This window comes from Enoplosus armatus, chromosome 7, assembly GCF_043641665.1.
Source record: "Enoplosus armatus isolate fEnoArm2 chromosome 7, fEnoArm2.hap1, whole genome shotgun sequence".
Classification (NCBI taxonomy): Eukaryota; Metazoa; Chordata; class Actinopteri; order Centrarchiformes; family Enoplosidae; genus Enoplosus; species Enoplosus armatus.
Window position 1 is genome coordinate 23639277 of NC_092186.1, and position 16716 is coordinate 23655992.

General features: G+C 41.5%; 1 protein-coding gene across 1 annotated transcript; it reads right to left on the bottom strand.

The window, feature by feature from the left end:
* Positions 1 to 7139: 7139 nt before the first annotated feature.
* LOC139288203 (fibronectin type III domain-containing protein 7-like) lies at positions 7140 to 15610 on the bottom strand. Its single transcript, XM_070909470.1, has 13 exons — positions 15557 to 15610; positions 15348 to 15363; positions 14924 to 15184; positions 14174 to 14434; positions 12797 to 13057; positions 11514 to 11777; positions 10542 to 10796; positions 10177 to 10434; positions 9281 to 9535; positions 8555 to 8809; positions 7592 to 7855; positions 7334 to 7363; positions 7140 to 7171 (listed from the first exon to the last, which is right to left on the bottom strand). The coding sequence occupies exons 1-13, from the start codon at positions 15608 to 15610 to the stop codon at positions 7140 to 7142; spliced, it is 2466 nt and encodes an 821-aa protein (XP_070765571.1).
* Positions 15611 to 16716: the final 1106 nt, after the last annotated feature.

Sequence of the window (16716 nt, forward strand, 5' to 3'; positions counted from 1 at the left end):
CGAGGGCCTTGCTGACAGGATTTTGCACCCTGTAAGAGATGGAAAGACGTGGCGCTGAAAACAGGAGCTTGTATCGAGACAATAAACACCACGATCACACAGAAAGATAAATGCTGGATATTTTCCTTTTTTTTATATATCTGAACTACACACAGTGTCTTCCATTTAGTGTGACATCTTTAGCTTCAGTGATCCATTGTGACTCATAAATACTGACAATATAACACTAAATCTGCCAACAAAATGCCTTGCTTTACTTACCTTCTGCACTATAAGGTATCTGTAAACAACAAAAACAATGTAATCAATAACGTGCTATAAATGTATTAATACTAAATGATGTCCATGTCGTTGAGTTTCACAGGTCCTAACATCAGAAATGACATTTACCTGAGTTAGAGATACCAATGCTAACGAAAAGCCTATGGCTCCCAGCAATCCCATCTTTGACGTTGAGTGCGGGATTGCAATTAGTTTAGTATACAAGGGAGCCAAATACAAAAGGTGTTCTGGATTCTTTTGAGCTTTAGCTCAGCATGTCTGGGAGCCAATCAGTATCCCCCAAATGGGGACAGGCTGTCCCACCAACAGCCCCAGGCAGTCAGGAGGGAGGGATGGAGGGCGGGATGGACGGATGAGAGATTGGTGAATTAGTGGTGTTTCATTGTGATTCCAGCAGCTCTGCTGTGTCCTCTGTGTTGCTCTTATCAGACAGATTGTACAACATCTCTTATGAGAATACATTTATTATATATATATAGCGGACTGCTAAAAGTCTTCAAAAGGTTGTGCACTTTTCCCTGTTTTACCCTGATGTTTTGGGGTCCTGGAGGTCCTGCATTCTCTTTAATAGCTCAACACACACACACACACACACACACACACACACACACACACACACACACACACACACACGTGTAATTGTTTTATCAGCCTGAGACTTCATTTCCTAATTTTATGAGAATTTCTCATGAACTGACGACATGTTTCAGAAGTTCTTCACAGAAAATGATGCGGTAGTTGTACTTGGGGCCTTAGAGAGTAATACAGCGGATTTTCATGTGCTTCATGAGTATTTTTTATTCTGCACTTATCACCCCAAGTCCAAAGAACACACACACACACACACACACACACACACACACACACACACACTTTCATACATATTGGAGTTTGTTCATAAGAGGTACATAAGTAGTTACTTTATATGATAACATACATTTCTTTGTCTGAATATATATATTTGTTCATGCGTAGCCCAAATAACATAGAAAACATTCATTATTTCTTTATTTAGTGTAATAACAATGGTTTATGTTCACCCCCGTATTTTGCCACCTTCATTAAACATGCCCAGTTTGTGACAAAGGGAAGGGTTACCACCTTTCTACATATTGGATTCAATAAGCTCAGGAGAAAGAAAGGATTTTGATTTAAATGTGGTTAATTTCTGCAATTATTATTATTATCATTATTATTATTATCTTGAAACATTAAGCAGTGGGGTCTGTTGGGGCCACAAACAACGAGACAAACTACTATTTCCAAGGTCAAGAATGAACTTTCGCGTCCAACCACAGTTTATGTATTATGCTCATACATTTTGCATTTACAGCGAGCACGACAGAGTGTGGGAAAGGTGCCACAGTTTGGGGTCCAGTTCTCTCTGTAGGTCAGTGGGCAACCTTTTCACTTTAATATCTGCTGTTAAGGCTTTAATTTGTATCTGTAAGTATAGTTGCTGTTTTTTGTTTGTTTCATTTTGCTTCGTATTTCAACAACTAAGGTCGTGTTAAGTTAAGAACTTTGGGCGTTGAATTTACATTTACTGGTCGATCCTCTCAGTGCAAATGCAAAAGCTCTGTAAAACATTCCTCAGCATGTGGGATATTAGTCCAGACTCCAATTCAAACTGTATACCAAAAAAAAAATGAGGTGATCCACTTTAACCTTCAGTGATTCAGTTCAAAGTGATCACAGGTGCCTGGCCAACATTGATCTTATCGCAATGTCATAACTTTTGTCTTCAAAGGCCACAGCTTGAACTCTCCTGACCCACTAACGCAGCCCGTCGCCCCTTGAATAGAAGCAATCAGTCATCGCTCGACCCAAGCTAAAGAGTGCTGTATAAAAACTGTTAATACACATGTCATCAGGGTGTTATCGTTTATTTCCCTCTTTCTGGTCAGAGGTCCCACATTTTGTTTCCGTCTCTTTCCACCCCTCCCCTATCCAGGTTACAGTAAATGCGGAATATCTGAAGGCATGCTGCGTCTTCACACATGGCCGTGTTTCTGTGTTAACTGTTTTTTTTTCCATCAACGCTGTAACAATGCATGAGAACACAGTGAATGACCTGAACCACAGAGATAAAGGCCTGGGAGGGGCCCGCCCGAGCAAAAGAGACAAGTGCCACTGACACCGAAGTCAAGAATGCATACTTGGGAATTGGGACTCCATCTAAATGGGATGTACTTACAAAACACATCTCGCTTGGAACTGTTACTGAGTTGGGTGAGGGTTTGTTTGTTTTTTTGAAGGTTTGAAGCCACTTGGCAATGCTGTTCGATGAAGAAGTTAATTTCCTCCTAGATAGACTAATCCCTAAGCTGGCTCTATGTAGGCTATATAGTGGGCTGAAAAGGATCTTTTATAACAGGAGAATAAAGGGCTATCACCTCCTAGTTTCTCATCATGTATCAGAAAAAAAGGAAGTCAACATGAAAGCGGATACGGGCCATAAACCCTGCCAGGAAACTGAAGCTGCCCGGCTTAAACAATAGAGCAATTTTGAAGCGCGGTGAATAAGGACAAGTGATGTGAACACCTTGATATTTCATTGTATTTTCATGTGGCTGTGACATTGTCCTGAAGTAGACACCGTTATAGGTCACAGTTGCTGAGCGTCTTATGATGCAACTGCCCACAAATTCCCCCCTTCCAAAAGCAAAAATGATATTAAGACAACAAGGTAAGGTTGCTCTTTTGCTGCTGACTCATCTGAAGCGTTATTAGAGTAGGCCAGGCGCTCAGTCAGACGCACATACTGTAAGAATAAGTTCAGAGAACCTCAAAGTAAGTTGTGAAGAGGGTACACTGTCACTTTCTGATTTCAGGGTCCCATAGTTTATTAATGTTTCTGCAGTGATGGAAAACAACTCCTCAAACATGGCGGACATGACAAATCTGGCTTCAGTGATAACACCAAGACTGTTTACTTGTTGGCCAGCCACATATTCGTCCTTTTTCAAAAGCAGAAAGTTACGGGATGTCTTTGTTATAAAGTGGGTTAGATTAGTTTGACAACTCAATGATATGTACAACAATGTTTTTAGGGCCGCTTTGAAACGACTATATTTCAGCGTGAAGCAGGGCCAAGTACAGTAATTGGAATGCCGTGGAAACAACAGTTATTTGTCAACTAGAAATCTAAAAAGTGTTCTCAGTTCTCAAGCAAATGTAGCCAGCTTTTAATGTAGATGTCTAAAATCATTTTGACCTGCAAGTCCCTGTAAATATGTGATGTAATTTTAAGTCTATTTCACACTGATGGAGAACTATTTTTTGGGAAGCTGCCTGTCTCTTGACTATTCGATGAATCGACTAATCGCTTTGCCCTGTTTTCAGTCCTGTTTGTCAGCTGGATATCTCAAAATTGTGTCAACAGATTTCCGTGTCTTTATGTTAGTCCTCTGGAAAGTTAGGCCAAAGGTCACCTGAGTAGTTTTTGATCTGTATGCAGACGCCGATTGAGGAATTTCTTTGTTGTGACACAGGTTTTTGAATTCACGCTATTTTCTGTCTGTCTCATTATTGTCTGTCACTGTGTATTTGGATGCTGATGTTTATCAAATAATATAATTTTTTTGTAGTTTAGAAGGACAGAAGTCGGGGGGGGGGGTTTACTCCTGATACCATGTGGCTAAATTAGAGAAATGAGCTGGAAGCAGGTTAAAAAAGATCTGGGGAAAAAAAAAAAACCACCGTCCATGTGTGGATCATTTGCTGTCATCCTTTAAAATCGGTTTGGCAGGAAAGCAGAGATTTCGCACAATAAAAACCGAATCAGAAAAGAAAAAGGCACGTCTGCAGTTATGGCAAGAAACGTTACATAAACAATCGCTCTTGTCAGTTCTTCTTACAGTGGGATGTTGCGTAACTGCTAAAAGACCTCCACATTCGGGTGGAGACATCTGCACTTCTCAAAGAAATTCCACCTCTTCGGCTGAGTCATGTTCCACATTTTAGTTGTGAACCTGTGAATAGCAACTATTCCCCACTGAGAGGCACCACAGTATCATTATTGATAATCTATACTGTTGACGGTGCACTGGGAATTATACCAGAACCATTCCTTTTGTGCTGTGAGGGACTTAAGCCAACTGAAACTTGTGTTGTGAAAGGGGGGCGGGGCGGCACATGTTTTCGGGGGTTGAAGCTGGTGGCTGGGTGTGTTTTAAAGGAAAAATGCACTGAAACATTCAGCCATATTTTCAATGTCGGACATGGTGTTTAATTTGATGTCCTGAGGTCACTCTGGTGGTGGTTGGGCCCATTACAGCCCATTTCAAGGGATCGAAAGGCAGAGTTATCTCCTGAATACTGGCATCTTTCCTGGTGCCTGTCTTAACGACTTATACCACGAAGCAACAGTCTGAACGCCGAATCAGAATTAGTGAGCTCATTGCATTACTTGTCACTACCGGGATCATTGTGTGGATCGAAATATTGCCGATCTTTGAAACAAAATTTGGTTCTGCATCACAGATTGGGGATGTGCATATAAACTGATATATGATCGTCAAAGACAGGCTGGAGCTGTTTGTACTGTGTACGTGGAACAGCTCCAAATTCTTTTTATGACGATTCTTTTTTTTGGGGGGGTATTTCTGCTTTATTATGAGAGAGAGAGAGAGAGAGAGAGAGAGAGGATACGACATGCAGGCGTTCCTCATTTGTTTGGCTTTCTTGCAAAACATGATTTTCCTATGCTACTTACTGCAGAACACACACACAAACACTTTTTTTTTGAACCAACCCGGTTGTTTCTGGGTTTGATATGATGAGAAAATGTTCTTAGTGATGTATACATTTTTAACTATGCTTGTATATTGATAATTCATGTGTGTATGCTCACGATGGGGTCGACCAGTATGCTGATGATCTTCAGCTGTGCACTGGTTGTTGTCACCAGATGATCACCATCATGTCATCGTCCCACAACTATAATTTGCTTTATTGATAATATAAATCGATGGAGGTCCCGTAACTTTCTGCATTTGAAAAAGGGACAAAATATGTGGTAAATGACCCTGAAATGCTGCAACAGTCTTGGTGTTATCGCTGAAGCCAGATTTGTCATGCCTGCCATGTTTTCAATCATTCCAGGAACACTGAGAAACTATGCAGCTCCCGTGAAATGAGAAAGCTAAGTGTTCAAATACCAAGTCAAGAGTACAGTGTGTCCTTAAGTTCACTATCTTCAATCAAGTCTTTATTTTAGATTCACATCACATCATTGTAGTTATTTATAATTCTGCTTGACTTACAGTTGATGGTGGACATCAGTGCATCCATCGCTTCAGGGGTTGTGTGTGTTCGAATCCTTGAGTGGCTAAGTGTTTCCTCCAGGTAGGTACTAGGCTGGCTTATGTCACTTGTTTGCACCAAAGTGTCTGAGCAGACAGACAAGTCACGAAACTTGTAATGGACGTCCTTGTAAATTACATCTTCTCACAGCATTTTCCTTTTATAATTGTTAAATATTTCTAAAAAAAGAATTTCAACAGCACAAAAACAGACAACAGACTACTAATTATGACTACATGTACTCCCCCTTTTTTTATTTTGCAAAGAACCACAACCACCAAACACAAAAAAAATGATACTGGGAATTCTTTATTAACTTGAAATATGCATCAGGTTCACACAGAGACACATATTCCCAACAGTTAATCACATCCAGAGAACAAGCAACAGCGCACTGCAGACGTCGTACGCTTTTCAGGGTGACACATGGTGAGACGCACAGATCAGCGTCTGCCACTTATCATCGGGAGGCTTCCTACTTGGGGGCCGGAGCTACAAAAATGAATTTTAATTTGGTCAATTCTCCAATTAATAATTTTTTTAAATGAAATGGCAAAATGTTTCACAAATTGTTTAAAATGTCTGTGGGGGGCCAGCGTTACCTGATTTTGTCAATTAGATCATTCATTTGGAGTTTTTTAACCCAACAGCTCAGGGATAAAATGAATTTGCCCAAATTAGATTAAATTAGTCACAACTTTCTCAGTACACCGTAAAAAATTTAATTCTGGTTCTTTGTGGATCAAATGTTTTATTATGAGAAATCCATACCCTGATTTTGTCTCATGATACAAATTTTGAGCAGCACACAAACTCCACCCTTGTTGTTCTCTTGCCCTTCTCTTTGTCATATTTAAGTGCTTGATCATCATTGTTTTTTCTCATTATTCATCATGCCATCGGCTGTGTATTATGGCCAAATTTCTTTTTTTTTTATCTTCTGGTTAATAGTTGATCTTCTCTTTAGCTACGAGCATGGCTTCATTCCAGTGGGGCAGGGGGGAAGAGGAGGATGAAGAAGATGGAGGTGTTTGTTGTATCTGTGGAGATGACAAAACGTCAAATTCATTTTGCAGGATTTTTATATTTATTGTTGGCCATTTACTAAAAAAATTGACATCTTATAACAGCAAAGCCTCAAGTCAGTGTTGGAACGAGCGGTTTAAAATGCTCGTAATGTTTCATCGTGACCAGCAGAGGGAGACAGCAACCCACAGCTACAGGATACTCTTGTAAACGAGACTCCCCACTATGCCAGAGTTAATGTTGACAGCATGAAAGAAATGGTTTCGTTGTCAAAAACAAACATACATACCTGCACTTGTGTAACAAATTATCGTGTCTTAAAGACATTAATGTATATTGGACTTTAGTGTATTTACTTTTATTGTTTTCATAAAAGGTCGTCTTTGAGCTTGATTAATTCACTCAAATACTATATTTGTCAGTATTTTGTCTCAAGAAAAAAGTTGAGTATAACAGAAATAAAACCGTGACAGTCTCACTGACTTCCACTACAGGTCCGACATGATGTGTTTACTTACTGTGAGCTAGTCCACACTTCTCTTCCCTCTGTAAATCACTGGAGGGAAACAGGTGGAAGTGATATTAGAAAAAATCATACATTTCAACAGCTTTGCTGAACTTTTTTTTTTTTTTTTTACCAGTAAGTACTATAGACTGTCGGGTGTTTTTAGTTACTTTAACTTAAAATAGCCTCATAGAGTGACAGTAACATACTCACCTGTGCCAACGTTGGTCCCTGAGCAAGTGACTGAGAGAGCCAAAACAAAAGAAAGTAAAATCCAGTCACAATGTTGTCATCCATATTCATCATGTCATCTGAAATCTTTACTGCTATTGTGCCACGTTCTAATCCCAAATAAAGTTAATACAATTTACAGAAGTATATAAAATGACTGACTCTTTAAAACAGCATAATGAGAGGGTCAACTATTATAACCACAAGATTTTTTACAATATTGAGATCCCACTGTCCTACCTGAGTACAGTCTCTGGGGGCAGAACAGGACTTTGCTGCCCTCCGGTGTGAGCGGGGCCACCACTACGTTATAGGCGTCCCCACACTGGATGTTCTCAACGTCACAGCTGTTCTCCCCGGGAGACGCAGTGCAGGTGTAGTTGTTGCTGCTGCCCACCATCTCCGTGATGTAGCTGTGGCTGCTGCCGGCGCTGCTGCGCCAGTACACCCGCAGAGAGTTACCGGCCATCCTGTAGAGCCTGACGCCTGACGGACAGCAGGCACCTGCAGGGGAGAGACGCGAATGAAACAAGGTGCCTGACTGCTGTGGCTTTATTATCTCAAAGGCTACCAAATGTTGGACATTTAATGTGCGACTTCCTGTGTATTCTACTGGCTTTAATTCTGGCTCTAGTTTTCTTAATTATAATTAATTATCATAATAATTACAAACTTAATTACAAAAAGTCTTTTGTTTGGTTGTTTTATAAAAAGGTATGTCTTCTATTATATATCATATTTGCGTTTATATTGATACTCCTAAAAATCATGAATTGGATGAGTATCCCTTGAATTCAGCTATTAAAGAATCCTGTCATTTTGCAGTTAAATAATAATAATAATAATAATAAACTCAGTGCTCTCTGGTGGACAAACTATGTAATGGAGACACTGATTGTATTTGACCTCGAACATCTTTCATTTCTTGACTGCAGTTTTCTGTTACTCATCAATCGACACATATGCAGATAACGGTACATCTGTAATAAACTAATATCTAATATAATATATCAGCATGGCCAACTTTTATGTCCAGTTCTAATGCTTTTAAGCTAAATGTATAAAAGTGGCCACTTACATTTTGTGTGTGTGTGTGTGTGTGTGTGTGTGTGTAAAGAAGCATTCTCTATGGAAACCAATGTAGTTCTTAAAGGATCTTGAAGATTCTGAGGTTTCTCATTGGTGGAAAACGTCATCACTCACTGGACGAGAAGCCCTGGTAGGTGCAGTTGGACCTGCGCCCGCTGTGGCTGAACGCCTCCATGGTGACGGTGTAGTTGGTCCCGCAGGTGATGCATCCCATGAGGCAGTGGGAGTCCCGCGTGTGGCAGCGGGCGTGGCCCCGCGGTGACGTCAGAGAAGTGACGAACGAGTGCGCCCCTTTGGCGTGAGACCACGACACGTTGGTGACCGCCTGAGTCACCTGATCCACGGATAGATTCAGCGGGCAACAGGGCTCTGTGACAGACGATGACACATGTGGACGTAACGCAAAGCTACTATCTGTACCTGCATCTGTCTCTCACGCGCTCCCCACCTTTACGGAAGTCAAGCACGGCACTAGCCTTTTAATCAAATGCAATGAATGATTTGCAATTTACAAATTCATTGAAATGCCAACAACAACAAAAAAAGCATTAAACACAGTGAAAGCATCATTCTTGAAATCAGTCATTTTGCTGATTATACATACTTTTACTTGAAGATCTTGAATGTAGGACTTTTATTTGTAACAGAATGGTGTTCATCCCTTCAGCAGAGCTACACAGACTTGTAAAATCTATGCCAAGGAGCCCTGGATCTGTTCTGGAGGCTCACGGCGGCCCAGCACCTCACTAACGTGCTTTTATATGGGTTTCTCTTTGACCTTGTCAGCCCTCTGTACTTCTTAATCGAACGGGTCGATCCAAACCTCGGATCACTGCTCACCTGTTTCCAGAGAGTCCGAGTAGCTGGGTAAACTCTGGCCCGCGGCGCTGGTTGCTACGACGCTGACTTCATAGGTGGAGCCACAGGGGAGGTCAGTGATGTCACAGCTGCTTCCGCTGGTGGTGCAGGCGTGTTCGCCGTCCTCTCCCGACGCGCTCGCAGTGTACGTCGCAGCCCTGTTGTTCGCCGTCCAGCTGACACCGACGCAGGAGGAGTTTTTCGGATTCAGCGTCAGACTCATTGGCATGCAGGGAGCTGGCGGGGAGTTCAAAGTTGACAGAGTTGACAGAGTGTTGTCCATACCTTTGAGGGGTCTCCCCCAAAACACTACATAAATGTGTCAGCAACAGAGGTGAAAGCTTTCATTAGATAAACAATCACCCAAAGCAGACAGTTGTTTAAAACTAATAATGTCTGGTAATTTAAGGAGGCGACACGTCAATCACACAGGCTGTTACTATCTATGCTTTCCACAAAGGTCATTACACTCTCACTGGCCCTTTATTAGGTACACCTGTACAATCTAATGCAATCCAGCTCCGCCATTAATTCTACTTTTCTAATATTTTGCCCCTTTAATTATTATGTATTAGAGGCAGACAAAATATTTCAATATACTGCAGTCCAGTATGACCACCCAAGTAGAATTATTACCTTTCCGGCTGAAATTTTACAAACTTTGTAAAAGTAGAATTCATGGTAGAGCTGTTGTATTGGAATTCATTTGATGGTGCAGGTGTACTTTAATATGTGGATAGAGGCATAAACTCTGCTTCATTTTGTGAGTTAGTCAGTTCTTTTCTCTTTTTAACATGAAGAGAAAGGTTGCTGTGCTTTAGTATCGAACCTTTAGCTTATTTGAACACGTTACATATGTATGAATAGAAGTTTTCTACCCGTCTCCTTGGTGTGGGCTTTGCATGCGCGGTTGCATCCGCTGATTTCATTGCAGGGCGTCACCACTACGCTGTAGGGGCTGTCGCAGCGGAGGTCAGAGAGGGCGCACACCGGTGCCGTGTGGTTGCACAGGATGACCTCTGTGCTGTCCGCGGCCCGAGTCTCGTACAGCTCTGCTCCCCGAGAGGCCGTCCACGTGATCTCCAGAGTGTCGGTGCTCACCACGGAGACGGATACACTCTCGGGACAACAGGGCACTGAAGGACACAGGTGATGCACGGGTAAAGAGACATTTAACGATCATAGGAAATCAGTCTCCTATTGACTTATGATCTTAAAACGTGTCACCTCAGCTGCTACTTACAGGTGGTATGGTTGAGGACCTCTCCTTGAGGACTGCTGCCAGCCTGGTTGAATGCAAACACAGACATCAGGTACGTGTAGCCGCACTTGCAGTGGTAGGTGCAGCTGTCGCTGGTGGTGTTGCAGGTCTCCTCGCCGCCGTCACCTCTCTTGACGAAGGCCACGTAGCTGTCAGCGTGAGGCGCCGCGTCCCACGTCAGCGTGCAGTTCGCTTCCGACGACTCCACGAGAGCCAAAGACTCTGGCGGGCAGGGGACTGACAGCACAGGACAGCGGGGAGTTAGTCACGCTCGCATGCTGAGCTAGTGCTTTCAGAGGTGCTGTGTCATTTTGGATCCATAACTACCACTGATGTGGCAGTGTGGTGTGTTCTCTCTCCAGTAATCACAAACTAATGATTTCAGTTTTTAAACGTGCAAAGTGTGATGATAACCCTAGTAGCTTATTGTAGTGTAAGTTAAGAGCGTTGCATTGTAGTTAGGGTAGTTAAATGTACATGCTAAATGTGATTTTTGGATATAGGCACAGATGATATGGCTGAAATTGTACATCATGGTAAAGGGAATAATTTATATCACAATAGCATTATAAATTTGGGTTATAACAAAATATCTGGCGATTTATAGAGAAAATAACCAGATAACCAGGAATGTTCCTGACAAATCCAGTGAATGAAATAAAGTGCATCTTCACATTGACACAAACTACAGTAAATCTTCATTAAATTGAATCATATTTCCATAAAAAAAAGGCCTGCTCAGTGATTCCCATAATGGCCTAATGGCCTAAGAAACTAAAGTTGACACATTTCTATTGTGTCTGTTGTCTCTATCATCTCCCAATCCTATTTGATCCCACTTACATCTGTGCAGGACTACAGTTTAAAATTAAAAAAATTAAAAAAATAAAAGAACAAACATCAGCAGATATAACTGTGTGGATCTGCTCCGAATCAAATCTCTTCGACACTCACAGGTGATGAACACCACGGGGCTGGATGGGAAGCTGGGCCCGGCCTCGTTCGAGGCGGTGACCTGGATGGTGTGCACCTCCCCGCAGCCCACCGCCGACAGGGTGCAGGAGCTGGACGTGGAGTTGCAAGTGAGGTTCTGGTCACTCATCACATGGTACTGGATGGACCCGTAGACCTCCTGATCGAGTTCCCAGGACACAGAGAGTCCGGCCACGCTATCACTCATCACCACAGAGACATTGACAGAAGATGGTGCTGGAGGTCCTGTTAAAACACGGCAAGGAAACATAAAGACACATGTAATGACGCATCAACTTGCACATTTCCCCGCTGAGGGATTAATAAAGGACTATCTTATCAAAGTGCACATAAAAACAGATACACACTCATCAGTTCAAACCACAAGCAGATACAGTCCTGCATATCAGATACTGCTGCGAAACTAGACACAGTAGTAGAGTCATAATTACTCATGTACTGTATACATGAATGAATATTCTGCTCTTAACTTCACTGAATTTATCAGATGGCTGTAGTTACAAGTAATTTTTTTTGGATTAAGATGTTACAGACAATAAGTTGATCAAGTCCGATACATTTTCTACCCAACACAGAGACATAGCAGCACTGAAAACTTACAGAAATGAAGTTTTACGTGTAATTTAGTGATTTTTCCTATATTACTTAAGTAAAAGCTTTCATTTCTAGTTCCAGGTGCCTCAGAGATCACAGGCTATTGCCCATGATAAAATGGGGAAAACAAATTAATACTCCATTGCAAATGTTTTGATTTCACTTGTATTGGTGCCTTGAGGTATTATACTACTACTAGATTTGAGACTGTCCGGAGATTAGGGAGATAGCGGCCAACAGGAGCTACTACTGGAGTTACTGGAAATATACTGTATATGACATGTCAGTAGCTACAAGAATACATGTAAACTTTATCAAGAGTTTCAGTAAAGATAGATGAGTAACTATGAGGGGATAGGGCAGGATTTGGAAGTGGGAAAGTGTGTCTGTCTACCTGTACAGGACCAGCTAGTCTCCCGACACACTTAACGCTTATAAAAACCTGATTTCACACAAGTTCTCTGATCCGTAGCTGTGATAGAAAATTGTAGGCCTTAATTATTTGGTTTTTTTTACTCTCTTCACATATAATATTTCTCACATATTTTTATAAAGGAAAATGCACTAATGGTTATAGGAGCTGGTGTGCGTGTCTTCCGTTGTATGTGATCCGATGTGCACAAGCAGTTCGCAGAGAAGTGCCTCCTCACGTGTTGTCTGGTTGATGTACAAACTGCCCTCTCCCTCTCGGCCCTCGAGGTCCCAGGCGAAACCCCTGATGGCGTACAGTGAGCCAGCATCCAAGCCAGAGATGGTCAGATTGGCGTTGGAGGCGTTGTGCTTCATGTTGGCGTTCGAGCCAAACTTGTAAACGGACAGGGTGTACCGGACAGCGTGAGCAATGGGGGCCCAGGCTACAGAGAGGCTGTCGTTGCTGGGAGAGGAGGCGGAGAGCTGAGGAGGAGGCAAAACTGTGGAGGAGAAGAAAGTTGGACTTTAGTGGTTCGTGGTCTTTTGGTTTAGGGCAAGTCCAAGTCAAGTCTCATGTTCTTGAGGGCGAGTCAGGTCACAAGTCCAAAATACAGGTCAAGCTGAAAGCTTTTCTGCTCTCTGAATGCTGACTATTACAATGACTATCAAGTTAAATAGATTTTCAGTCCCTCGCCATGAGCCTACAGGAACACACTATTTTCTGCCAAGTGTCATTTCACATGAGAGATTTTGTTAAAAAAAGGAATTCTTAAAGACGTTTGATTGTGGCTTATTTATCATTATTATGCTCATAATATCATTCATATTTAATGTTATAGAGAAATACTTAGATGTGAGGCCTAGTTTTCAGGGGCTTTAAGTCTTTAGTGAATCATGTTTTGTGTAATTCAAGTCTCAAGTCCTCATTTTTGTGACTCAAGTCTGACTCGGGTCAGTGTTTCATGTTGTTTTCTGACCTCAGATGTGTGAACATAAATTTAGAGGGTTTTTTTCTTGACTTTAGGCCAGGGTTATATATATACATAAACATATAGTTAATTTGGGTTAGACACATTAAGTGGTTGTGAAATAAAATGAAATCGAAGATGAATGTTGGCAATAACAAAAAAAATGGTGAAACTGCTTCTTTGGCTGATGTGGATCAGATTTTCCCCCCGGGGTGGGAGTGGAGGTGAGAGGTGACAGCCATGTTCTCAGGAGGAGGTCAACTCATTGTGTTTGACATATGAGGGTCAGGTACAGTTACCACAGATACAGGAGAGGCCCTGAGGGGTCCTGATGATGGGACCTGGATTAGCTCAAACACTGAAACTGATGTGTGGAAAACATTCAGCCACTAGTACTGCATATAGTGGCTCTGCTGTGGGACAATGAGGCAGATCAAATGACTTCTGCAGGGCATGGGGACTGATGAGAAAAGCGCTCAGTGTTTCCAGTGAATGTGTGACCCGTCTCTACACATAAACCAGCCCTCGGGTGTTATTTTTTCCACTGAATTCATTTATGAGGATTTGTTTCCAGGCTGTGAAAGTAGAAACATGTGGAAACCTAACATTCTGCACACAAATACAAGACAATGTAACAAACAACTGTACCTGTCTTCGCTGTCACAGGAAGAGACGGCTGGCTGCGGCCTCCGCTGTTCACGGCCATGACGCTGAGTGTGTACTCAGTGTATGGTGTCAGCGACTTAATCTCAGCGGGGGAGGAGGACACTGTGTCTTCTCTGTAGAAGCCATTGGCGTTCTGGACTCGTATGATGTAATGAGTCGCCCCGGTCCTCAAGCTGAAACCAGCCATCAAGGTCCTGCTGTCCTTCGGCTTCACTGTCTGGATGGGATCCATCATCTCAGGTGCTAAAACAGTCACAATCAGTTCAGATCAGAGACGGCATCCAAGAAGAGGACACATACTGTAACGTTCTATGCAGGAAACAGGGAGATTTTGCTTTTGAGATGGCCTCCACCTTCTCAGCAATAGTTGTCTGTGGAATCCACCTTTTTGCCTACAAATTTCAGGGATTAAGTAAGAGGAAACAACGTTTTGAGAAAACCACACACTGAATGTTACAATAAAAAATGTCTTCTTAAGATATTTTAATTTAATTGAGGGGAACAAACATCTGTTTTACCTAGTAAACCAACATCTTCTGTGGTCCTCTGCTCAATGTACATCAAAGTAACATTTAGGTGTTTAAATTCATACAGGATCCACTATTAGCATTACATTTTAACATAAAACTGTAAAACACAGGAAAATCGAACAACAAGGAATCATTAAATAGAATATTGTGTTATTAAGTGCTTAAACAATACAGGTATCATATGGACAGAAGGGTACCTCACCTGTGGATGACTCAAAAGCTGCAGTGCTCAGTGTTCCTTGGGAATTATCCAGAGCTTCAACTGTGAATGCGTACATGATGTTTGGGGACAGGGAGTTGATGGAGCCCAACACTGTGTTTGGACCAAACGTGGCAAAAGCAATGGGGTCGTTTGGTGAGCTTTTGGGGGCGACTGTGATCTTGTATGAGCTGGCTCCGGGATACCTGGTCCATCTGACAATCATGGTCTTGGATGTTGCTGAGAACACGGATACTTGGATAGCTGATGACAGAGATGAAAGCGGAGATCATTATAGCACTGAGACATGGACTCTTTTACACATAAATGCATAATATAATCAAGGGGTTTGTGCCCCTTTATTCTCATATGTGACAGTGATTGAAACATCTACAGTGGAAGATATGGCAAAAGAGAACATACATACCTGATTGGGCTGCAACCTGCAAATTTAGATGAGAAAATATTAACAATAGTTTTATGTAAATGTATAAAAATCCAAGTTACTACTAACTAGTTAACTACTTTTAAGGTTAGTTTTCCATTGCATTGTGCTCCCTATTTTTCTCAACAAACTTCTGGGCCTGAGTTTAATATAAGCAATCTATTATAACAACATTTATTCCAGTACTGTACCTGTGAGCACATGCCCAGCAAGACAAAAATCACCAGCCACTTCATAGCGCCCATTCTTCACGTCTGTCTCTTAAAACACTCCTCTCACTGTTTCTCATAAAAATGCTTCACGATTTACTGTTTTACCTTTTCTCAAACATATCTGGTGTCTGTGCTGGTTGAAATACCTGCATCTGGCCCCTCCCACTGGAGGCAAATGTCCAGTCATAGCGAAGCAGAGAGATGCACCTTGGGGCAGGTGCAGGTTGGGTAGCATGAGACGGAAACTAGCCTTTGCAGCTATAGGCATCATATTCTATATTCAAGGATGTATCGTGTATAGGGGTCTGGCAAAGGAATCCCCCCCCCCCCCCCCCCCCCCCTCCAAAGGCCTCAAATCACTCCCTTTTACATTGAAGAGTGAAAAGTATGAATGCATTTTCTAAATTTCTAATTCCTTTTCATAATTGTTGAAGCCTATTTCTACCAGGAGAGGAAAAATAGATTAAATGTTCAGAATAAAGATACTCAAAATCATGAGGTAATAAGAGATATTAAGTAAAACATTTTGACTTAGCTTAACTAAATAAGGTATGAGATACTAAGTCAATAATATAATAGTAAGTGAAAGTATGACTTAAAATTTCATAATTTTGACTTTGTAAATCAGAAGCATTACTTTTAAAGTCAATTCATAATTTAATTTACATGACGTGATGTAAGTCAAGTCAGATTTACGAACTCTTTTATTGTTTATTTATTTATTTACATGTCAATACTTGTTTCTTATTTTTATATGTCTTTATACATTTTTATTTATTCTTTATTTCTCAACATTATGACATAGTATCTCATAAGTTTGTCTTTTTATCTCACATTTATGATTACGTAACTCAGAATTATGATGTACCGTGGGTATTTTAATGTTTAATATCTTTTCATCACCTTCCCCTGGCGACTTTCACTTCTGGCTCTAAATTTCAAACAAAAATGCAAGTACAGTAGATAGATAGATAGATAGATAGATAGATAGATAGATAGATAACGCTAAACACATTTTAACCTGTTGTTATTAAAACTACAGCAGCGCTCCGTCGCACACTTGTTGACGCAGATGACGTCAGAGTGCGAGGACACACGGGACAGGAAGAGGCGCAGAGGGAAAAAAAAAAAGAAACAAG

Excerpts from the sequence above, each read along its gene's own strand:
- LOC139288203 (XM_070909470.1), bottom strand. The coding sequence starts at position 15,610 with ATGGGCGCTATGAAGTGGCTGGTGATTTTTGTCTTGCTGGGCATGTGC. Across the intron at positions 11,778-12,796 it reads GTACATCAACCAGACAACAC|GACCTCCAGCACCATCTTCT; the intron begins GTGAGGAGGCAC and ends GTGTTTTAACAG. Across the intron at positions 7,856-8,554 it reads CTACCAGGGCTTCTCGTCCA|GTGCCTGCTGTCCGTCAGGC; the intron begins GTGAGTGATGAC and ends TCTCCCCTGCAG.